Here is a 25516-nt window from a genome sequence, read left to right on the forward strand (position 1 = left end):
TACTTCATTACAGTAGTTTGGCCATATATAAATATACATATATACACACACTCCATAACCTTGAATTGGTTACCACTCTGTCAGACACATTTTTTGATACTGCATTAAAAAACAATTAACTCAACCTCTTCCTGTGTGAGACTTGGTCTCAGCCTATTCTAGTACTTCAGGATACACTTTAGCGATCGTTTTCAACCAGTGGTCCTTGAGGGGGTTCCAGGTGGTCCCCAGCTAAATGATAGAGAGTAACCAAATGGACCCTTATAGATCTTTAACTGAGTCCTGAATGGTCAGTTGGTGCCACGGCTGCTTTCCCTGCCACCAATGCCAAAAGCATGCAGGGAGATCACGTCATGCAGTTGCACAAAGGGGTGTCTCAGTCAACGCTGCGGCTGCAGGAAAGGACACATGGAGTGCATTGAAGCGTGCAGTTGCAAGAAACTTGGCAACACCTGCCAGAACACTGAGGATGACTGGGACTAAGTCCATGTGTCTGCTGCATGCAAATACAAGTCAGAAACACAAATTAAGGCTTGAAGCAATTATTCATCATAACAAATAATAAAAAAAACATTATTAATTACTAAAGAGGCCAATTTTCACAATATAAATGATATAAAAGTGGTTCCTTCACAATTGATCTTAAATATGAATGTCAATGTATTCCCCATATATGAAAACATAAAAAATGACATTTCAGTCTATTTTCTACCTTATTTAATCAAACATATATAGTTTTATTATGTTTCAGCACAGTGGTGGACGCCATCTGTAAATGGTCCATTTTGAGGGCTTAGCGGCCATTTTTTTGTTATACATACAGCAGATTTGGATTCAGCAGACCTTAATACCCCTAGAAAACATGTATGTAATAAATTAACACGATTTGCCTTCGGGGTTCATATTTTTGGGGAACGGACCCAGTCTACAATATGAATCCATTGGCTAAGATTCATGGCACAGAAGGAACATATTTTCTTGAGCTTGCATATTGTCAAAATGGCTGCAAACATGAAAAAGAAAAGAGACATTACATTTCCTGTCAGATCCTATTACCCAGGGGGGCAAACCACTCCTTTTTTGGATACCTGCATTTGCCAGTCTTCAGGATTCTACCTTCAATATGTGGAGCCGGCCAGCTCTCTACATCTGACCTCAGGGACACCAGATTAATAGTTTAACTCTGCTTCTTAACTGTGCCGTATTAAGAAGCTATGTTGTTTCAGCGCAACCTTACCTCGCCCTCAGGGCGTCTTACTGGTTAAATTAAAACCAGTGTTTTATACTTTGTCTTTTTCTGTGGGCAAACCTTTTTTCTAATTCATTGTGCACATCAGTTTTGGTTTTACGTACTTTAGAAAAAGATTGAGGCAAACAGAGTCATCATTCAGAAGAAATACAACTAAAAGGTGTTGTACCCTGCCCTTAGGCTTTGTCTGAGGCTTAAAGGTCTTTAAATAAATACTTTCTTATATGGGGAAAATGAATAGGAAATTCTGGGCTGACCATGAAAGGGGGCGGGACTGCGACGCTCTCGCGATATCCATTCACTGCCGGGCGAGTACAACTGCTGTCTAGCAACCTCGTTTAGGTCTGGATAAACATAAGAGAAGAGCCAAGAAGTAGAAAAGGAGAGTGAATTTTAAACTGAAAAGAAAGGTGATGTATTTATTGTGACATTTACTGAAGGCTATTTGCTTTGATACAGCTACCTATGAAGAGCATGATTAAATTATTGACTTTATATTAATATGATTGCTTTCAATCTTCCAAAACGTGCTAGCTTAGCTCTTAATGAAAGCATGATGTCTAGCCTCGGTAATCGCCGGTACCCAGGCTTTTATTTTCGTTCGCATTCTACATGATGTCAGACAGACAGTAGAGGTGATGCTAATTAGTTACCAGAAACAGCTGAAGCACCGAACTAACGGTTAACGTTAGTTAAGATACGAATGTATCCTCGTCTTCATTAACTCATAAACGTAATATGTGAATTATATGATTAAAACCTTTCCTGCAGGACTCGGAGAACCAGAACATATGATTATGTTATGCAAGGTGCCTTGTGATTGTGAATCTGTCTGAAATATGGATGGTGACAGCAATAATGGTAAGTTTATCTCAAACCACTCGTATACACTATGTATACAGGTATCGGGGTGTGTGTGTGTGTGTGTGTACACACACATACACACATGATTGTGTGTGTACAGTTTGCAGAATTACAGTACATTTCAAGCACAACTCAATACAAAGACTTAACTGTGAGTGGACGACCCAATAAAGCATTTACACTTGTTTACAAGAGGGTCCACCTTGTTCAACTCACATACACATTAGATAGATTGAATGTTCATACTCGTCCCTAGATTAAATGTTGTTGTATTTTGTGTGTGATCGGAGCATACAGGCACATTTTACTTGCATGAGAGAGAGACTGGATGTATCATGTGGGAAGAAAGTGATCATTAGCCGTGGAGCTGTGAGCCACAGGGGATAGTACCTGTAGTCAGAGGTGTCAGACTACCTCCTGTCTGTTCTGGGTACCATAGTGATCATCACATTAAACCCCTAGAGGAGAGTTCCTGCTCCACACAAATTTAAACTACTCGTAGAATCAGAATCGATTTTATTTGGCACACCGTTTTTCAGGTGTAAAGCAAGCGGGTGATTTTTTTCTCCCCACAGTGCGTGCTCCATTATTCTGTGGTATTCTGTGAGGATGAGAGCTACAGTAAAGTCCTAGGCTCCTGCAAAGAGAAAGAGATGGAAAGCAGGTTAAATAGAACTAGGCTACCAGATCTGTCCCGTGCTTGTCTTGCCTGGCAGTCACACACGCCTTTGTTGATGATAGTTGCTACATTTTAGTAGTCGGACTCGGCAGTAGTATAGTAATATGAAAATAGAGCTCAGAAATTACACTGATATGCTTAAAGGACGACTACACCACTTTTCAACCTATCTAAGAAATTGTGCTATTTTATCATGAACATTAGTGAGGATATGAAGATAGGTTGAATAGTGGTGTAGTCGCCCTTTAAGCATATCAGTGTAATTTTTATATTACTGCCGATTACTAATAGGTAGCAACTATCATCAACAAAGGAGTACAGGCTTTAGTTCCGACATACTATTGGTCCGACTGTCATTAGACCGACACCCAACCCAAAACCAACCTAACCCTAACTGCAAGCTCGGCGCAACGCATGTCTGGAGCGACGGGTGATTTCAGCATGTCAGACCTTTAGTATGTCGGATAAACGTCTGCATCCCACTCGGTCTGTGTCTCCTAGGAGGGCTGTGGGCAGTTCAAAAACCCATGGCACATTTGCATTATTAACTTGAACTTGTACTCTTTTGTAGTCTTGCTATCTCTAAATGTTAACACCGTGTTTTAGACGTGCAGGCGGAGCTGGACTCGGTGGAGGCCGATCTTCAGGTTGTGGAGATCGAGATCTCAGAGCTCCTAGAGAAACAGGCTGAACTGAATGCCCGCAGGAAGAGGCTTCTGCGAAGGCTGGAGGAGGCCTGTGATGCTGCCCAGCCCTCAGGGTCCGCCTCTTCAGCCTCGTCATCGAAGTCATCTGGAGCTGAGCCGGCGATGACCAAGCAAGAGATGAAACGATATGATAATCCTGGTAATATAAAGCACTGGTTCATCTACAACTTTTTCATGTCGAGTACCCCCAAATTTATATGTATTTGACCACGGACCCCCCATCAGAAAATAATTTGTGCCAGGGAACCCCATGCAAAATTTGTGATATTCCATATCGATAATTTCTTTGTTTGCGTGTCGCTCTTCTGCTCTCTCCATGTGTCCTATATTTTCATTGTACCAGTACAGTCAAAGGCTCATCATGGCCCAAAAAATAACAAAAAAGAAGGGGGAAGTTACACCAGGGTAATCTGTATACTTACAAATTCTCACCTGTCACCTTTTTGTTAGTCATCAAACTTATTTTTGCATCATGTTCCAGGATTTCACTACAAAAATAAGTCCATCCTGTATAAATGTAATCACGGGTAAAGAATGACAAAATTAAATGCCTTTATTCCTGTAAAGACTTAAACAAAAGTGCACCATTACAAGTGCTGAAAAAAGGCTACGTAGAGTTGAAGGATACTACAGGACATGACAGCATGAATGAATTACTATGTACTGAGGCAAGGTGTTTAAATCCTATGTAAACATAAGAAGCGCCAAGTATGGGCTCCTGAAACAATGCAGCCATATTTAGATAGGGCGGCTGTAGGGCGGCTGTGGCTCAGGAGGTAGAGCAGGTCGTCCAATGATCCCTGGGTCGGCGGTTCGAATCCCGGCTCCTCCTGTCCACATGTCGAAGTGTCCTTGGGCAAGACACTGAACCCCACATTGCCTCCAATGAGTCGGTCGGTGTGAGCTCGCCACCATTGGTGTGTGAATGTGGGAAGTGAGGACGCTGGCGTCGACTATTCACCTCCCAATATATGAATGAATGAACCATTGTAAAGCGCTTTGAGCACTCGGAAAAGCGCAATAAAAATGCAATTCATTATTAGATCCTGTGTAAATTCAAGCATAAGTTACAGGCACCATTTATAGCCTGACATACTGTACCAAGTGCTGAAGCAAGGTATTTAAATCGTAACCCTAATATAATGGTATCTTTGGCCAGACCTCTTCTACTTATAAAGTCACGAATACCAGTAGAAATGCTCATGATATTCATAGGCTGCGTTCTGTGATTATTTTTTTGTTTGCTTAGCGAAGTAACAAAACAAATCAAATCACGGACCACAGTGAATCAGGCTGGAAACCAGGCTAGGGTTTTATGACTTATTTGTAAGGAATTTTATTTCATTTCATCAAACCAACACATTACATGGTAATAATAATAATTAAAAAAAACCCATTATTAATTGATAATTTAATGAAATTTTAAAGATTATTTTCTATAATGTATTAATTTGTTTAGTTAACAGTACCCATAGACTTGATTGAAGCTTTGGTCTGTGAATGTTCTAGCCATACTGTGCTTCTATTTTGAACGTTGTAGACTTTGCTTGGTCCAAGGACCTGGAGCAGCATTTGAAGGATTCCTTCCAGCTGTCCAAGTTCCGCCCCCTCCAGCTGCGGGCCATCAACCTGACCATGGACGGCAGGGACCTGTTCCTTGTCATGCCCACCGGACGAGGGAAGAGCCTCTGTTACCAACTCCCCGCTGTCTGCTCGGAGGGTACTGCACTGTTATGGCTCTGTTCCTCTGCATGAACTAAGTTAACCGCGTCTTTGTTTCCATACGCTGCGGCTCTGTTACACATACGGTTCACCTAGAACCTCATTTGGGACCTACTCAGGAAGTAGCCCCTAACACCCAGAACTCAGAACTTTCAAAGATGTTTTTGCAAATGGCAAAAATACCCGAACTACAACCTCGCAAGCCTTTGCGACATTTAGATCGGCTATTTTTTCTAAAAACACCTTCTACTGTACATCCTGACGTCGGTTTTCTGAAAACTTTCAGAAAAATCTGAAATTTTATTCAAAGAATAAAAACTGAAATGGGGTCCCGGATTGAAAGGTATAACAAGTTCAACGTATACTGTTTTAACAGAATGTCGGGGCTTCTGGAAAGGAGTTTGGGGGACAAATGCTTTGAGAATCGCTATTCTTGTTTACACACAAGTTGACAACTGACATAAACATAAACCAAGGTATATATTGGTGAGAGATCACAGTAAACATCCACCCTAAACCACCTTCTTCCACACTGGGAGGAAAACGGCACCTGTAAGTTTGATGGGATGCATTTGTAAATGTCAGTGCTGTGACCACTTTTACATTGCTAATGAGCCGGTTTCTTTTGCACCCGACCTGCGCAAGCATAGAGGTTCTTATCAGTGTGACGTTTTCTGGAAATGCGTCTATACCCATAGAGTTAAATGGTGCATTTATATAGCGCCTTTATCCAAGGCGCTTTACATAGATTGTGCATTACATTCACACACACACACATTCATTTCATACACAGATGGCGGCGGAAACCATGCAAGGCACCAACCAGCACATCAGGAGCAATTAGGGGTTCAGTGTTTTGCTCAAGGACACTTCGACACTAACTCTGGGGGAGCCTGGGTTCGAACTGGCAACCTTGCGGTTACCATCCGGCAACTTTACCCCTGAGCGGCGGTGTAGTTCTGAGTGACATGCCTAGTATTGTATCATGAAAACATATGCCATGATTTGTGTGTGTGTGTGTGTGTGTGTGTGTGTGTGTGTGTGTGTGTGTGTGTGTGTGTGTGTGTGTGTGTGTGTGTGTGTGTGTGTGTGTGTGTGTGTGTGTGTGTGTGTGTGTGTGTGTGTGTGTGTGTGTGTGTGTGTGTGTGTGTGTGTGTGTGTGTGTGTGTGTGTGTGTGTGTGTGTGTGTGTGTGTGTGTGTGTGTGTGTGTGTGTGTGTGTGTGTGTGTGTGTGTGTGTGTGTGTGTGTCAGGCAGGCTTTACATTGGTTGTCACTCCCTTGGTGTCGCTGATGGAGGACCAGCTCATGTATCTAACGTCCATCAATGTGCCGGCCGTCTTTCTCAATGCTTCTAGCAGCAAGGTAACTTTTCACAGCCAGATATTTATATACTTTTATATAGTGTTCCTTTATTTTTTATATCAGTATTAGATTTATTTATTTCATATTAGTATTACCATGTTGACACGTACCCAGGTGAGCCTTGAGTTACAAAAGGTCTACATAAAACATCACTGATTTTCAGTGTCGGCTGCTGGGCCCATCAAGGGTCCAAATGGACCCTTATGGGTAAAAATAACATACTGTACCATTATATTAGGGTTATGATTTAAATACCTTGCTTCAGCACTTGGTACAGTATGTCAGGCTATAAATGCTGCCTGTAACTTGTGCTTGAATTTACACAGGATCTAAATATGGCTGCATTGTTTTCAGGAGCCCATACTTGGTGCTTCTTATGTTTACATAGGATTTAAACACCTTGCTTATAGTAATTAATTCATGCTGTCATGTCCTGTAGTATCACTAAGAGTGATGTTTATTTATTTATTTCTTCTTTCCGACCACAATTTACACTGAAAGCCTCAGTTTCCTCAGCCTCAGTCTCAGTTGGATAGTTCCATTTGTTCCATTTCAAATATAGTGAAAATACAAGCTCACGATGCATCACATGGTATTTTTGCTATTATTGCCAGTTGCTTGTGAAAATGTATAAATATTAATATAGCAATGCATAATAACAAATGTAATTTGAATACTTTTTTTATTCTTTAGTACAAAGTTGACTGAGCAACGTTCACTTGTAATTGAGTCATGATTGACCAGAAGTATCTATACTTTGAGGTACTGCAGTTGAGAACTTCGTCCACCACTGGTTAATAGAGTTTATTATACAGTATGAATGTCTATGAATGCTCTTCACAAAGGAGAGTGAATTAAATACATTGCACGGGTAAAGATGTTCAATGCACTTTTATTATGGAGACCCAGTACAGACTGTACGACGTGCACACACAGAAGGATAAGTTTTAGAACATGCTGTGTCAGCCCATCTATCCGTGTAGTTTGTAACCACACAGTTGTGAGCGGTACCACCATTTGGATCTTGGTGCCACCACATGGTGTGGCTCACTTTGGAGCCGTCGGACCACATCCACGTGCCTTCACTGTGAATGTCGCTCAGTCCATTCCAGTTGTATTCGTTGGTCGCACTGTGCTTCCGGATCATTTTCAGGACATAGTCTTGCTCCTCCGCGCTGTGGATGGACACCAGGTTGGCGTCTTGAGACACGCAGTTCATCTCTGCTTCGGACCAGGTCATGGGTAAAGAGACAAACTTGTAGCAGCGGCCGTTGAAGCTGGACCAGTATTCTGGACAGTTTCCACGCTCTAGCCCTGCCTCATACACGGGATAGGCATGCATGGTGCTTGCTACACACAAGACAAATAAAGGTGCAACAGAGAGAGAGAAAGAGGAGAAGAAAGAAGAAATGTTAAAAAGAAAAATGTTGCGAAAAGGCCTTGTGCACACCTTAGGACAGGTGTGTCGGAGCCGGCAACCAAATGCGAATCATGAGAAGAAAAGGGTCCCGCACACTGTCTTCACTTATAGCAGTAGTTTTATTCAGATGACAACGTTTCGGTCTAAACGACCTCCAGATACCTGATGAAGGTCGTTTAGACCGAAACGTTGTCATCTGAATAAAACTACTGCTATACGTGAAGACAGTATGCGGGACCCTTTTCTTCTCAAAAATAAATGTCAAAAGAAAAATCAAAGATGGATATCTATCTAAACTAAAGCAACCTGTACAGTATATAAAAAAATCTAGACGATATTTGTAGAATTGGGTCCTCATGCCTTAAAGGGTAAGACCACTTTTTTAGAGGTTTGGGTTGTTTTCTTACCTTATTATGGGCAAACTAGTCCATTCCATGAGTTATTTCGCTCCGTTGTGTTGTTTATTAGAAATTTGAGAAATAAAAAAAGTCGCTCATTGACTTCCATTGTAACAGGGAAACAGCTCTCAAAGTCAGTCTTTTAGCACATGAACCAACGCAACAAAAGCTGATTCTGACAGTTTATGACACCAGAAAAACACAACGGAGCGAAATAACTCATGGAATGGACTAGTCTGCCCATAATAAGGTAAGAAAACAACCCAAACCTCTAAAAAAAGTGGTCTTACCCTTATGGGTTAAAGAACAATTTAAGAACCATTATTTTTCTGTACCTAGTGCCAGGCCCAGCAAGCATAGGAGTTGAGGAATCAGGAGCATGTCAGCTTGGGGTTCCGGGGTCTTCTTGAAGGGTGTGTGTGAGTGGAGCTTGGATCGGGGTCCTCTCCAAGGGTGCGTGTTGCTGTCTCTGTCTTGCAGATGTTTGGCTGTCCGTCTTTTTATCTGCTCCACATGAGGGTGTCTTCACAACTGGCATCAGTATTTGGGCCATAGTGCATTAGTAGCTGGGGAGTTCACATGACCCACTTTCTGTGTACAGTGTACACAGTGTACACATGGAACCAAATGGGTTACATTTGTACACTCTCAAAGCCAAATTATCACTGAGGATTTGACATTGTAGATTGGGTTACCATTTACCAGAGATTAAAAAAGAATAATAACAAAAAACATTGCATGGATGCACCTGGGACGTATCCTCAGTGATGTATCCCAAGGTCTCTCAAACATCATACCCCTCACTCAGGTGACCCAGCCGGGGTGATCAAGTCCTGACTTACGTCCCAGTAGCTACTCTCAATCAGTCCCATTAGGGAAAAACCAGGGCCACACAATCTGTTGCTCCGGAACTACTCTGCCAGGACTGGGAGAACCAGATTCTGGCACGTGGAAGGACTAGCTCTGTGGGTTGACTCCTGTCCGGGCCCCTCCTACGTCTCACCAGGTCCACTCCTGCTCTCACCAGGCCCAGGACCTGTGCGTTGCACCAGACTCCCAGCACCAGGCACTTCATTCAGGAGTGGTGAATTATGATGGCCCTCCTAAAGGCCTCACCAAGGGTTTTTGGGCTTCCTTCTCATACCTGACGAAGACCCGTAAGGGTCGAAACGTATTTAATACATTTTCCTGGGAGCAGAGAATCAGTGTGCGGACATCCCTTCCTTCATTTTTTGTTTTTGGGCTTCCTCCTCACGGAGGACACAGGCTGGGGCGCTAACCCATATTGCTCACCCGGGTGAGCAGTATATAATAATAATTCATCAAATGGGCATCTGTTGCGTTGCCTAATGCATATTTAACACATTGAGAGCCCACGCAAAACTGCCCAAAATCACTTTCACCTAGAAAATCCATTCACATTTTTTATAATTCAGCTGACTGTGGAGACACATGCTGGAACTTTTTACTTTAAAATGTTTTATAGTATCTGAGTTATTTAATTTAAACTTTGGCACCACGTGTTAAAAAAAAAAAAAAAAAGTGTTTTGATTTTTCTGATTTCTTTTTAATAAAAAAAAAGAATATATATATATATATTTATTATTATTTTATTTTTTTTCAAAGACGTCCACAGACGTCTTGGGCTATGCACGTGCGGTAATACCCAGGACGTCCACATACGTTTTGGGCACAAAATGTGTTAACTGGGGATCCCTTGAAATTCAAAACTATTCCCTAGTCCCTGGCATATCTTAATATCTATCAATTTCGGGTTCCTAGCACTCTGCACTAACCTACGGTGAGCAGACACCCTGGTTTCAAGCTGGGTGTCCTGAGTCTCGACAAATATCTAAATATACTACAATGTCCCTGTTTTGTACACTCATACAAATGTGCTGTACCAAATATCAGATCTTTAACCCTCCTAGGGTCCGGTTTTACATTTTCAACATGAATTAAAAGTATGTAAAAGTATCTTTTCTCTATGAAACGTCTTCTGCTTGGCTTATTTACCGTGCTAAACATATGACATGAAAATGGTAAATTTCAAGCATGTGCAAATCAACATAAAACACCCAGGGTCTTCAGGTCCTTTTGACCCGGCCATTGAAAGTGAAGGCAAAACCAGGTCAAATGGGGACAAATGTATGAGGAAGGAAGGCACTGGAGCAAATCAGACCGTTAAAGCCCTTTTCTAAAACGGTTCGTCCCAATACTTTCTGATTCTGATTGGCTGGTTACCGTCACGTGACTGTTGTAAATTTCACCGATAACCCACACCTTCAATCACTTTTGTATCATCATGCAGCCTTGTAGCTGAACTGGGGAAGGGGAGCACTTGATTGCCTTACACACGCTGGCCGTGAGGGCGTGTAAGCACCGCCCGCACTCATATGTGTGGCTCCAGGCAGCCCCGTAAATACATCAAGCGCTATTCTCCCGTCACATAGTCTACTTGCCAAGCAAAACAAGGAAGTGTGGCTCGCTCTGGTGGCGCAAAGCGTAGCTACTTTTGTGAATTTAATAGTTTTATGAGGTTAATATTGCTATATGTTTGTAACCGTTTTAGAAAAGCAATAAGCCACTCGAGGCCCCAGCTTACCAGGTATTTTACAATGGCTGAGAGGGTAGTAGGCCTACGCCTCCCAGCCATTGTAAAATACCCGGTAACCTGAGACCTCTCGTGGCTTATTGCTTTAATATAAACTGTCAATGTAACACCAGGAGAAATGGAGGGTGGGCATTTTGAAAAGCGAAATTAAGAAATTATATTCAATTCAAAGAGGACTATAGCCTATCACAGAGCCTTATGTTGCATTTAATTAAAAAATCAGACCGGTCTGAAGTGAGTGGTGTTGGTACATTGCTGTTCCTTGGAGTGGTTGCACCACTCAAAAAGAGGACAGAGATCTGGTGCTTTACCTCTGGCAGTTGAGGTGGGCAGATATACTGGCATTCCTGAGGAGCAGCAACTGTGTGTTCTTTGTGACCTGGGAGTTGTAGAGGATGAGTTTAATTTTGTTTTCCATGATCCATGATTTAAGAAACACTTTATTTTGAAAGTGTGAACTGAGTGGTGTAAGGTCTTATATAGACTGATCACCTGTGGTCTGACGTAATGTCTGACGTAAGGAAATCACACCCGTGTGAACTGGGTGACCATAGCAACCATGCTCATTTTTGAGTGGTGTAAACCACTCCTACAACTGGCTTTTGTGTGCAGAAAAAATGAGCATGGTTGCTATGTTCAAAATAATTTCTGACGTAATTAAATCACACCCGGGTGAACAGGGTGAACATAGCAACCATGCTCATTTTCTCTGCACACATTACGTCAGACATGATTTCATTACCTTACACCACTCAGTTCACACGGGTGTGATTTTTATTTTTGGTACAGACAGACAGACAGACAGACAGACACGTAAACTAACAACGCCAGTTGTAGGAGTGGTTTACACCACTCAAAAATCAGGATAAGAACCCAGATTTGTTTTGGATGTCTGAATGTTGTATGTTAAATTGGTTGTTCAGCAATGACATTTTTGTTTTAGGAAAATGTATAGAGAAGGCATGGCAGTTACGGTGTAGAACGATATATCCATAAGTAACTATGTATTTTGTTTATGGTGTATCATTGTGTATGTCAATTTTGTGAGTGTCTTGTAAGCCCGTGCGGGCTGGGCATCTTATGATGTAGGACACTTTAATAAAAACTATCTATCTTCACTGGAAGAGATTTTCAAATGTAGATTGGTGTCGTTCCAGGAACACGCTAAGATGGTCCTGGGTGGAATGACCGACACCAACGCTCCTTTTAAGCTGGTGTATGTGACTCCGGAGAAGGTAGCCAAGAGCAAGCTGCTCATGTCTCGGCTGGAGAAGGCCTACAACGCAAACCGCCTGAGTCGCATCGCTGTGGACGAGGTGCACTGCTGCAGCCAGTGGGGCCATGACTTTAGACCTGGTACAGTATTCTTTTTTTTTAGATTCTCCCACACTCAACATGGGGGATTTATCTTGTTTAATGTTTGGTATTTTGCATTAAACGTGTAGGAGAAGGAGGGAGACCCGCACACTGCCACTTGCTGGTTCAAGAGCTTTTTATTTAATGTCAGTGCAATGTTTCGGTCTTGCAAACTTCCTCAGGCATCTCTTCAGGGGTACTTTGCATTAAAACATGGGTTTAAATTCGTATAGCAGCTTTATGCAACAATGTGCTTTACTTTCACCTAATCACACAGCGAAGGCGGAGGCAACCATGTAAGACATCAACCAGTTGTTTATCTCAAACGGACTTATAACACTCGGTGAGCCCATTGTTTTTCACAAAAGAAAAATTGGATGAAAATGTTGTCTGCTGTCTTGGCTGTAGTTTCTAAAATATATATATATATATATTTTTGTATCAAGAAGTCTAGCTAACGGCTAACTTGGCTTTTGTCAGATTGCAGCCTGGGGTGTGAAACTAATGGCACCTAAGGCCATGTGCAAGGTGAAATGCAGAACTAAATTCTTGTCCAGAAAAGCTCCCCATCTGGATACAGCTAGTCTTTGTTATATTTCAGGGGTGGGCAACTGGCGGCCCGGGGGCCACATGCGGCCCCCACCTTCACTTAATGCGGCCCACATGTTAATATCAGAATACTGATATAGTATTGATTTCAGCTGTTACAATTCCAAACTCTTTAATTACTTCATGACTAGTATTAAATGACTAGTAGACCTACTTAATTAATATGAATAGTATTAAAATGTTATTGTCTTTTTGTGTCCAATGTAGTTATGGTAACAGTTCATAAAGTTAACATAACTATAACTAAATGCATTTGAAATTCATTAAAAAGGTAACTTTTTCAGGATTCCAATTAAAAAATGGCAAAAGATTATTCAGGTTTTCAAGTCAAATATAGCAAAAATAGCCGATCTACAAGCTCAAAACGCGTCGCGCTGCGACGCGTTTTGAGCTTGTAGATCGGCTATTTTTGACAGTAACATGCACTGTGGCCAATCTGGAGTGAGTGTGGAAATATATTGGCCCTCGCCATCGTCAAAGTTGCTCACCCCTGTTATATATTAACTAATGTCCTAAAGAGGTTGCCGGTTTCTCAAAATAGGTTCCCTGCCAAATATTTTTGGCAGGGAGTTTTTCTTATCGCCATAAACGATAACGATTTCCCTCTCATTCCCTGCTGGCCATAGTATATTGAAGCATTGATTCTCTGTTCTTGTCCAGACTTTAAACCGCAGGCCATATAGACGTGTTGATTCTCTGTTCTTGTCCAGACTATAAACTGCTGGGCATCCTGAAGAGACAGTTCCCCAACGTCCCGTTGCTGGGCCTGACGGCCACGGCCACCAGCAGCGTTCTGAAGGACTGTGAGAAGATCCTGTGTGTGCCTCAGCCGATCACCATCACCGCCTCCTTCAACCGAACCAACCTCTACTACGAGGTGGGCTCCGCTGTGGCTGCAGCCGCAGTCCAATGCACACACACCACGCCTGACTGCCCCCTGCCTGCCTATCTACTGTCTAAACTTTACAGTGGTTCTCAGCCTTTTTCTGGTCGCGACCCACGAGGAGTTGAGGCATTACATTCAGTTTGACTCTGTTCCACAGATAATTGCTATTAAATATATCTTAAATTGTCACTTTACTGTCATCTGGGGATCCCCTTAAAATAATGTGGGGACCTCCCTGGGGGTCCCGACCCACAAATTGAGAACCACCGGTCTAAACTAGGATGCAAATTGGCGATTAAATTAATTGATAGTTGATTGATAAGTGGAGATTTGCTAGTGCAAAACTTCTTAATCGTTTACCCGCCAGGAACATAGGAATTTTAAAACGTAGAATCTTGTAGCCTGCCACAAACGGAAAAGCCGTTTTAACAGCGATGTATTCATTAATGCATGTTTTAATACGATCGTATCGAAATCTACCGTCAGTTAGCTTTGTTATGCTTCTGACACAATGGGCGCGGCCATTTTGAAAATGCGCGCGCATCCACTAACATTGTCGGCTCTGTTTTCAGACGGCTTTATCTCACAGAAGCGACATTGCAGAGGACGCTTTGTCCCAGACAAGCGTTTTCAACGGCCTGTAGCAGGCGCTGTGATACTCGCGGTCCACTTTTTCCACCACCGACCGAGAGAACGAGCACCAGCTTCGTCAACACACACGGAATGGTTTCATAGTAAAATGCGATTACGGATATTTGGCTCTTCAAAGTAAGTGTCACGCGTGATTAAACCATGGCAATACGCAATCGAGGGATTAATTAATGGCGGCAGGCTAAGAGTTAACTAATTTTACATAATTGTCAACTATAAAAAAAAAAAGCTCAGGCAAAGCTTGGACATCGGCTATGTTCGGCAAATACATTTGGTGTAGAGCAGTTGTCCCCAAACCTTTTCGGTCTCGTTGTATTTGGCCAACAATTATAATTTTTTTAATATGATTATGGCAAATAATCACAGAATGTCACTGCACTGAAAGACATGCAGCTGCTGTATAGTCCCGCAGCTGCTCTATACATCTCCTTAAAACAGTGGTTTACCGGATTTTGGCCTTTGTGCTAAACAACGCCATAAAACCGCCATTACTCTTTTCATGTCACGCACCCAAAGTTACTATATTTACCCAGGGTAACTGGACTAAGCATCAGATACTTGTTTACAGCCAGGCCCTGCTCATAGAACATTTCATGGTAGTGGTTCAATGCCTTGCTCAAGGGCACTTCAGCGGTGGTAATTTTAACGTGCCGGTCCGGGGATACGAACTGGCGACCTTCCGGTATCAAGACCGCTCCGCAAACCATTCGGCCACCGCTGCCACCCCCTAGAGAGCGTTTGTGCACCACAAGAGGTGCACGCACCACCGTTTGGGAACCCCTGGTGTAGAGGGTAAAACAGTGGGTAAAAAGTACACAGCCAACTCGGGTTATTTTTACATGTCTGATGCTCAACACAGATTTCTTTGTTTCTCAGGTTCGACAAAAAGATTCCAATAACGATGTGGCCATTGGTGACATCTCGTCCCTGATCATGAATCGATACAAGGATCAGTCAGGTACTGTGGCAGTGCTATGTCTTAAAGCAGCTCTGGTCAATAGCATTGGCGAGTTCTCTTCAACGCTATGCCAGGGTATATGTATTTACTTATTGACCAGGTTTACCATGTCTATACATGGTTTATACTTTAGCAAAAATAAAATACACCAGAGACTGGCCAATGCCTTTGGCAAAAAAGTAGATTTTACACAACACTGTGGAAATCCGTAGTCCTTGGCATAGGGAGAACTCGCTAACACTGTGGACTAAAGGCTCTAATCAAAAAGCAGATCTTTCAAATATATCTTATATACTTTATTTACACAATGCCATATTTCAATCCATGTTTTGTAGTTCATCACACACAGTCGCATAAAAATGCTTCCTAAAAGCTGTGTTTTTATTTTCTTGGCGTTTTGGGACTTTTTCCCACTGTGGCAGGCATTGTGTACGTGTTCTCCCAGAAGGATGCAGAGCTGGTGGCGTCAGAGCTTCAGAAGCAGGGCATCTCGGCTTATCCATATCACGGCAACATGGAAGCTCAAGACAAGTCACGAGTTCACCGCAAATGGACCGCCAACAAGATTAAAGTACAGCAACATTTTATTTAGTTTTAGTCATTGTCTTTTGAATAAAATTTAATTTGGTCATATTTTAGTTATCTGAAGTCTAGTTGGTCTGGTTTTCATGCATGAAATTTCTGTATGTGCGTACGCATGTCTATACGTGCTCCTGTTATTCCCTCTGTGTGTCCTTCAGGTGGTGGTCGCCACGGTGGCGTTCGGCATGGGCATCGACAAGCCGGATGTTCGGTTTGTCATCCACCACACCATCAGCAAGTCCATCGAGAACTATTACCAGGAAAGTGGACGGGCAGGTAGGCACAGATTATTTCGAGTTGCTTCTAGTGGATCTGTAATAGGCAATTATGTATGAAGAATGTTCTGTGAAAAATAGCGGATCTATTGCTTCCGCAATGCGCCGTGAGCTTGTATATCGTCTATTTTTGGCACAGGACAAGTGTCCTATGACAAAGTATTAATGTACTTTGTCATGTGTTATTGCGACCATGGATATATCTGATCTCTTATCTCATTATGCCAAACCCCCCCCCCCCCCGGGTGTCCAGGCAGAGACGATTGTCCAGCTGACTGCATCGTGTACTTTGGATTCGCCGACATCTTCAGAATCAGCACCATGGTGGTGATGGAGAACGTGGGGCAGAAGAAACTGCTCCAGATGGTCGACTACTGCCAGAATGTTGACAGGTAGTGCACACACACACACACACACACACACACACACACACACACACACACACACACACACTGTCTACCATCCATGACCATGTCACATGGGGTCGTCAAAAGCAATGTTTCAGTTAAACCCTTTTTTGTTTTTCCCCATTTTGATGATAATATCTAAAATGTATAATACCCAAAGACACTTTATATGGGGGAAATGAGAAATAATGAATAAAATCAATAAAAACAGTGGACTGAGTTAGCTGGGGAAGGCAAATTCTTATCCCCAACCCCTAACCTGACCCCAAATGCATAATCTTAACGCTGACCCCAACCTAAATCTTTGACTAATTACTAATACTGTATAACCATTTCTCTTAAACTAAAAACTAAAACTTTTCGGAGCAATGCTGTGCAGACTTTTATTCTTTTGAACTGTTACTCTTGTGTTCAGCACCAGCAACCCACTGGATGTGCGCAACCCCACTGTTTTGAACCAGAAAAATGTCCCCATAAGTTTGTTTGGTTTTACTTTGACATTTTGTCCCATTCTTGCACACACACACACACACACACACACACACACACACACACACACACACACACAGTGAAGACAGAATTTTGTGTGAGTCTCTGCGTCTCTTGACTTGAAGGTGTCGGCGGTCCCTCATGGCGGTTCACTTTGACGAGGTGTGGGACGACGAGGGCTGCAATGACATGTGTGATGCCTGCCGTCATGGAAAAGGTGTGTGTGTGGTAGAATTGAGCTGAGTTGATTCTGTGCAGTGACAAAGTGCCAGATGTGTACAGTCCACAGTATATCTCTGGGCTCTGCTTTGGTCTCGGCTTGTAAACCTTCAGTATCTTCAATGAGTTCATGAGGAAACAAAAATACATTTCATGTGAAGTCATTATCATAGTTTACTGCACAAGGTGCTGGGACTTCTCTGGAAGCATGATACCACCTCTTATCACCGTCTCTGCTGCCAAACATTCAACCACCTGTGTGTGTGTGTGTGTGTGTGTGTGTGTGTGTGTGTGTGTGTGTGTGTGTGTGTGTGTGTGTGTGTGTGTGTGTGTGTGTGTGTGTGTGTGTGTGTGTGTGTGTGTGTGTGTGTGTGTGTGTGTGTGTGTGTGTGTGTGTGTGTGTGTGTGTGTGTGTGTGTGTGTGTGTGTGTGTGTGTGTGTGTGTGTGTGTGTGTGTGACCTTGACAAAGGTTTGACCACCACTGGTCCATATAGCAACATAAGTTTTTCAGTAAACTATTAGGATTTAGAAGACATTTAAAATCAGCGCTTTATAAAAAAAATAATATATATATATATATATAGCTCTGTGTTTTGGCTACTTCAGCTACATCCGGAATAGCGCCTGGTGCGTCACTAAATGTGCTCCGTTGCTGTAAATCGCTGGGCGCTCTGATTTATTGGTCCTAAATACCCCCGGGCGTTCGTGGTGTTAATCGGTAGGCGAGGAGACTCTGTGTGTCTCCATAGGGAACCACTGCTGGTCATCAAATTATTGGTAATCGGGATGAACTATCCCTTTTAAACTGTGTGTCTCACTATTTGATCTTGATATATATTAATTTTATTTGACTGTAAATGTCCCTGCGCTTCAGACTGCGTCACAGTGGACATCACGCAGCATGCGCGGGACGTTGTGCAGATCGTAGAGGCTGCAGCGTCCATGGATGAGAAGATGACCCCTCTGAAGGTGGTGGATGCCTGGACGGGGAAAGGCCCCGCCAAGCTGAGGAAGACGGTCCAGACCACGTCCATGTCCCGGCTGGAGGCCCAGGCCATCATCGTCCGCCTACTGCTCCTGGGCTACTTCAGGTACACCAATCAACACCGCTGCGTATGTCACTAGTTCTTAAACCTAGACTCGGGCCACCCCTGTAAATAACGTGTTCATCCACGGCCCCCCTGGATTACATCGTTTGTACATCACAGTCCATTCTGGTAAAATCTTGGGGAAAAAATACAATTCAGAATATGTACAGCATCTATGTCGTGAGTACACTATTGTTAGCCTCTATGCACAGTAACCATATTGTTACAAGTGATGCTAATTAGGGTCTGTTCCATTCTGCTATTGTCAATGTCGGCTACTGGACAGGCTCTGTTACACTAAATGTTACTTTAAGCTAGGTCACTCTCCAGCTAGCTAATTACCTGCTTGAATTGACTAGGTACATTTTTCCACATTCCAAAATATTTGCAATGATTTGCCTGTCTGTTTATGAAGAAATCCATATAGGCAATAAGACATGACAGTTATGGAGTGTCTTTGTTGTAAGTTATGTGTAATTATAAACATTTATAACAACGTTATGGAGCCTTCTAAGTGCATTATAATGCATTTTAAATACACTTATAATATAATATAAGTACATCTGCAGTAGTTGGTGGTGGTGCTGTGAAGTATTTAAATGCACTTTTTCCATTATGCAGTGGAACTACTACATATTTAATGCCGGTTGTGTTTCTGACGGTGTCTCAGTGAGGATTTCAGCTTCACCCCATACACCACCTACTTCTACCTGAAGGTGGGCCGCAGAGCCCCCCTGCTCAAGAGCCAGAGTCACACTGTGTCCATGACAAAAAGGAAGCCAGGAGCTGAATCTGCCGCGGTCAGTCACACACACGCACACACACACACACACACACACACACACACACACACACACACACACACACACACACACACACACACACACACACACAGAGTAATATACAACTAGGGGTTACATGATATCAGTCATCATTATTGATATTGGCCAATACTTACCGGTATTCAAAAATGCATTATAAATGTATTTGTATTGGATAGGGCACACTCTACTGGTGGAAACTGGGATTGCAACATCGATATTGGTCAATAAGACCATGGAAACAGTCCGATATCGACTGATATTTAATAATCGTGCATCCCTGTGTACAACACCAACAGATGAGGACTGTCCTCATAGTATAGGTCAGGGGTACTCAACCCGTGGGTCGCGACCCCTCGGGGGGTCGCCAAATTATTTTAAGGGGTCCCCAAATTATTTAAAAAATTTTTTTTAAAAAGAAATTTTATTTTCACGATTTTTCAATAGCTAAATTATAACAATGCTTAAAACACCAAAAGGGGTTCCCGCCCAAAATGGTTTAAGGTTATTGTAGCAGTCAATTTATATTGGGGGTCGGGAGGGGGCGGGGCGGGGGTCCCGAGACATTGCCAAAGCATTTCCGGGGGTCCCCGGCCAAAAACGTTGAGAACCCCTGGTATAGGTGACACTACTGCACTCTTTCCAAATTAAACTATTCTTCATTGCTGCCGGACAGAAACCTTTTATTTAAAGTTTTTGTTTATATTCGTAAATGAATGCCCTATTTCGACAGACTACGGTGTCGTAATAACTACATTGGATCCATTTGTTATTTTTTCCATTTTCGGGAAAGAATTGGACAATGTTTCCACCCGGCAGCAACAATATGGAAAACTTTGTTTATTTTGTATTTCTTTGTCTAGTCTTAGTTGTGTAGTTGTATTTGAGATATGTGAAGTGATTTGTCACCTATCCGCATTCTGTTCTCGTTGTGAACCTTTCTCTAACCAGTTTCTCTTCTTTTCCAATGTGTCTTCCCTCCATGTAACTTTAAAATGTCTACTCTTCACGCATTTTCTAAATGTGCCCCTCGAAAAAAACTAAAATTATTTCCAATTCCAACAAGGTAAGTCAACAGCAATGGGTTCTCAAACATTTTCATGTAAGGACCAAATGCATATATTTATTGATTTGGTTCTTACTGGGGACCCCGTGGGACACCTTCAAGGACCGACTTTGAGAACCACTTCCAGTACAGTAACCGAACAGTTGAAAGGTTTTAACTTAAGATGTTGATGTTTGACCTTTACAATTCAAATGAGCTTCATTGGCATGAGAAAACATGTGTACATTGATTGCCAAAGCAAGTGTCAAAATATCATTAAGTACAGTTGAAAATGGGGAAAGTATACAGTTGGAGGGGGTACAGCATTGTGTAAACGGTGTGTAATGTCACATTATATATGTAATACAGGGTATAAAGCTTTACACACTGTAAGGACGAGTCATGATCCATCAGTCCATGAAAGCTGTTACAGATTGTTACAGATGTATTGTGTGTCTCTCTTTTCAGATGCTATCATAATCTATCACCACACTCTGATAACAATCATTAGCACCATAACAAATGACTAGACTGAATCCCTGTAGCTCACGTAGATTTAATACAATTCTATCTACACATGTTAAAAAAAGAGCTCTTCATGTGTTCTTGTTGTGTGTTCTTTCTTTCTTTCTTTCTTTCTTTCTTTCTTTCTTTCTTTCTTTCTTTCTTTCTTTCTGTCCTCCAATTCACATCTGGATGTCAGTTGTACTTCCAACATGGATGACATGTTTCCCAAAGGCATCACAATACTATGTCATCTTTTATTTCTGTTTCTGTTAAACTAAGTTATATTTATTATTACGTTATTGCATAGATATTGCGTCTAATAATTTGTCCTACTGTTGAAAGATGACCATAGTGTAAAGATGCTTTTGGCAACTCTAGTTGTCTACTCTGACCTCCAGACTGTTGTACTATCCTTAGCCCACCTTCAGTCTCCTGTTGACCATTTTGTTCTTAAGTCTTACCCAAGTAGTATGTCTTGCAGCAGTGGTTCCCATTAATGGTTTGGCACCCATTTCTGGGTCCCGGACCCATTTTGTTGGGTCAAAGGTAATATCGCATTTTTTCTCCTTTTCCTAAACCTTTTATAAAATGAATTGAAAGGTTTTTCAAAAAACATTTTTTTTTCTTCAAACATCTTCGTTATTAGATAATTCCAGAGTAGGCTTTTATTATATCCTAGAACTCCATAACGAGTTCACCCCAGCTCAGAGCGTGAGTTTTGCGTTTAATGGGAACCACTGACTTACTGTATGTATGCCTTTTGCACTAGAAAACCACCCATCGTTTTCATTAAGTATTCTGTTTCCACTGACATTGGCTAGTTGAAATCTGCTGGTGCAAAAGGCATGCCACGCGGTTTAAGACGTAAGGGCAAAATGGCCGCTGTGTGGCGTCTCTCCCGCTGGTATTTTCTAGCTGCTTCCCTCACTCCATTCAGCTCTGTAGGAGGCAGGCTGCCCCAGGTAAAACAAAAACAAAACACTTGTTGTTAATCACATGCAGGTGAAAGCCTTGGGTTCGAGTGACCAGAAAAAGGCCAAAGTGCGAAAGAGAGCAGTTGAGAGTTCTGGAGTGTCCACTGTTGCCAAGAAGGTCAAGACAGACCTCCCCTAGGGCCCCCCCTCCCTCCCCTACTCGGAAGACAAGATTGGAAAAAGTACAGTCGCCCAATTCTCTTGTTTTGTCCTACAGCTATTGGCATGGTGTTGTCTGGGGCTTCGCTTACTGATGTTTAACCACATGAACCGTAGAGAACATTCGGTGGAAATGGCAGATCTATAAGCTCACAACGCTCGTTGTGAGCTTGTAGATCGACTATTTTTGACGAAGATGGTGGTTAAACTTGGATTAGGCCATTTAGGCTGATTGTTCGGCCCTGGAAAATTTGCTATATTGAGAATACTTGTTCCTTTACAAAAACAATGAATTCTCTAATGATGCATGGTGGCATTTGTGCCACTGGTCCTAACCTGCTCTTTGCATAACTGTTGCTCACGGTCCCATGTCCCATCATGCCTTGCTCTCTGTGTATGGGTCCTGTCACTGCATATGCATCTTTCATCAGAGAGCATGCGTCCACTAACACTGCATCGCACTAACACTGCATCGCACTAACATGACTCACTGGGTTTATAGAGAGATGTTGGTCAAATTCTTACTGGCAAGTTGAAGGTAGAGCAAGTGAATATGTTTTGTTCAATATCTCTATATTCTGATCGTACTCGTTGCTATACAATAGTGTTCAGTAACAGGGGCCTCCCTGTCTCTCAAGCTCTTTAGTAAAGAGAAAATGCCCTTTTCAGGTTTGTATACCAATTTTATCCAATCAGGAGAGAGAACTCACACAGGATAAAGGATAGACAAGTGGAATTTGAAGTGACAAGACTAAATTAATAGAAATTAATTTGAACTGGACCACTACAACAAAAGCTGATACTCTTTATTAAAGATCTGGAGAGATAGTGTGATTCCTGTTACTGAACAAACACTATAGCAATGATTACTATCACAATATAGTGCTTTAACCTTTTAACAAAATAATTGTTTATTAAACAAAAACATCACTTGCCCTACCTTTAACCCAAGAGATCCTATAACTATCTCTTATCATAATTTAACCGTAGCCATGGCATCCCTATTTTGGGTTTAAAAAAATTAGATAGTTGTACACAAAGTTAATAAATAGCCACTTCTCTATATGCAATGCATGCAAATGGCTGTGTGAGTAATGTTTGATTGAACCACTTTACCTGCTATTGACCACTGAACTTTGGTTTTTAATTGTCCCAGGAGGAAACATCTGTCGATGCCAATGAGAAAGAGGTAAGCATGACCTTTGACCCTGTTACGGTGGGCAGTGGCAGCCTGGCACCATCCAAACGCAAACTAATGAAGGAACAGAGGAACTTGGCCAAGAAAAAGGACTCTAACCCAATTTGTCAATTAGCGAAGCGCACAGAGAGACGGACAGACGCGGATGAGGAAAGCACTAAAAGCAGAAGCCACAGTAATGTGGAACACACAGACATTGAGGTTAACGTCACAGTGAATGTAGATGGCAGCATGGGGGAAAAAATGCCACCGCCGCCAGTCAAAGCCAACTCCAAAAGAAAATCCACCACCCCTCAGAGACAGCGAAGGAAACCCCACGCTTACACGGCGGCCGCAGACATTCCTTCTCCACCCTCGGTTGTCGCAGTTACCTGCGCCGACCAGCAGAGGCCGCCCGCGTTGGTCAGCGCTCCGTCCCAGGTCTCCGTCATCTCCGAGACGGCGGTGGAGGAGCTCTCCGACCTAAGGAGCTACTACAGCAGACAGCTGAGAAGGATAAACTACATTTCCCATGAGCACCTGGGGCAAGGCTCGGAGCCAGGGGTGTTGGCGTGCATTCGGGAGCCGCTCCGGAGCCTTCGCCTGCCCCGCGGCGGGACCATCGCCCGCACCGCGCGGGACCTGTGGACTCGGGTCAGTGGCAGGCGGAAGTTGATCCACAGGTGACTATAATCACATGAATACATTCCTATCAAGTCAAACATCGGCCAATTAATTTGTGATCATGGAACGTTAAAAACTAAAGCATTTCACGGATATGCATCCATATTTTGTCACTGTCGGGTGGAAACCTTGTATGTCCAAAACTGTTATTTTTCAGGAAATGGAAAATGCTGTTAATGTGTATTGTATCCTCTTTGCCTCAGCCATACTGTACATCACAGCCAGGTATACATATTAACACAATCAGTGCCGGGATTCCTTCAAAATAGAAGCTCTGGGGGGGCGGGAAGACATGGCCGCTTTTACTCTGTAAAGTCCCCTTCTGTTCCCGAAAAAAACTGAGATTTCTTTGCTTGCTTACCTCGCTAAGAATCCGAGCTGATGATCCCTCGCGTTCATATTTTTGAACGAGAGGCAGGTGAGAAGTCAGAAATGAAGAGCTTAGTATATCCATCAGATCAAAACCACGGAGAGCGCCCTAGATTAGGAGATACGAGGCATTCTTTCTGCAGCGGTAAACAGGGAAGTGACCGGACCGCATGAACGAAGAGCGAAGCGTATGGCGGCCTTGGAGTTCAACTCAAAAAAGAAAAAAAATCTGAATATTTTTCTCTCGTTTGATAATCCTTGAAGATGCGCTAGGACGTGTACACATGTCATTGCAACCCGTCGATTGGATTGCTTATGACGCGTGGGCACGTCGGGTGGACTGAACCAGTTAATTTGGTGGTCCTTGGCATAGAAACTTTGAGAACCACTGCTGTACATATTCTGAAGAAGAATTGGAGGGAATGATGGTGACACTGAAAAGGGGACAGTAGAATGCTGAGAATAACTCGAGGGCTATTCATCATTGGCCCAATTCAGTGGAGTCAGTGGGCTAATTAATGGGGCGGCATTGCCATGTTTAAATTGGAGTTGAAAATTGCTGAAACAAAGTCTCTTTGTAACACTTTAAAGGAAGGGGATATTTGTGTACTCGTGCATAGAAGCACGAAAGGAAAATACTGTAGCAATTTGAGAAATGGCTAGCCTGTAGGTTCTGAAGTGGGGGAAGACTAATACATTTCTGCAGATGGCACTTCACGCTACTCAAGGACCTTATAATTAGAATAATTGTTTGTTTGTCTGAGAACATCTGTTGACATTGTGTTTTTTATGTTAGTGTTTACACCAGTTTGTGAGCCAAGGTTTATGGCAAAAAATAAAATAAGTACCTATAGTTACAGTATATTTTCACCAAATGTTTCTGGTTGATTCTTTTCATATTAAATGCACCTTTTTCAGAGAATTGTATTAGTTTGGGATACAATTTGTCTTTCAGTAATAAACAATGCACACTATAATTTATAGGACACTTCTAATCTGGCATTACCTGCTCAGTTGCCTCATGGTTAGATATCCACCCTGAGATTGGGAATGTGGGGTTCAATCCCCGGCAGACTGATAACACAAACTATAAAGAATAAAGAACCCAATGCCTCCCTGCTTGATTGTAGGGAAGTCTGCAACACTATAGTGTCATGTCCAGGGGGTGTACTTGTGCATCATGCTGCCTAATGAAATGAAACGAGAGATATGCTTCTGATCTACGTATGGGCCCCAAATGGTT

General features: G+C 42.5%; 1 protein-coding gene across 3 annotated transcripts; it reads left to right on the forward strand.

Moving 5' to 3' along the window:
* Nucleotides 1-1551: 1551 nt before the first annotated feature.
* On the forward strand, nucleotides 1552-25195 carry recql (RecQ helicase-like). Of its 3 annotated transcripts, none has more exons than XM_079493812.1 (16): nucleotides 1552-1659; nucleotides 2021-2110; nucleotides 3399-3638; nucleotides 5040-5219; nucleotides 6478-6584; nucleotides 12174-12372; nucleotides 13692-13858; nucleotides 15395-15476; nucleotides 15899-16047; nucleotides 16217-16334; nucleotides 16587-16725; nucleotides 17355-17446; nucleotides 18324-18540; nucleotides 19208-19339; nucleotides 21930-22066; nucleotides 23200-23340. In XM_079493812.1, the coding sequence occupies exons 2-15, from the start codon at nucleotides 2089-2091 to the stop codon at nucleotides 22021-22023; spliced, it is 1938 nt and encodes a 645-aa protein (XP_079349938.1). In that variant the 5' UTR covers nucleotides 1552-1659; nucleotides 2021-2088; the 3' UTR covers nucleotides 22024-22066; nucleotides 23200-23340. The 3 variants fall into 3 exon arrangements, with proteins under 3 accessions (XP_079349938.1, XP_079349937.1, XP_079349936.1); XM_079493811.1 differs by having other exon boundaries at nucleotides 19208-19337; nucleotides 21913-22066; XM_079493810.1 differs by lacking the exon at nucleotides 21930-22066 and having other exon boundaries at nucleotides 19208-19337; nucleotides 23200-25195.
* The last annotated feature ends 321 nt before the right edge of the window (nucleotides 25196-25516 follow it).

Source organism: Electrona antarctica (genome assembly GCF_951216825.1).
Source record: "Electrona antarctica genome assembly, chromosome: 23".
Taxonomy (NCBI): Eukaryota; Metazoa; Chordata; class Actinopteri; order Myctophiformes; family Myctophidae; genus Electrona; species Electrona antarctica.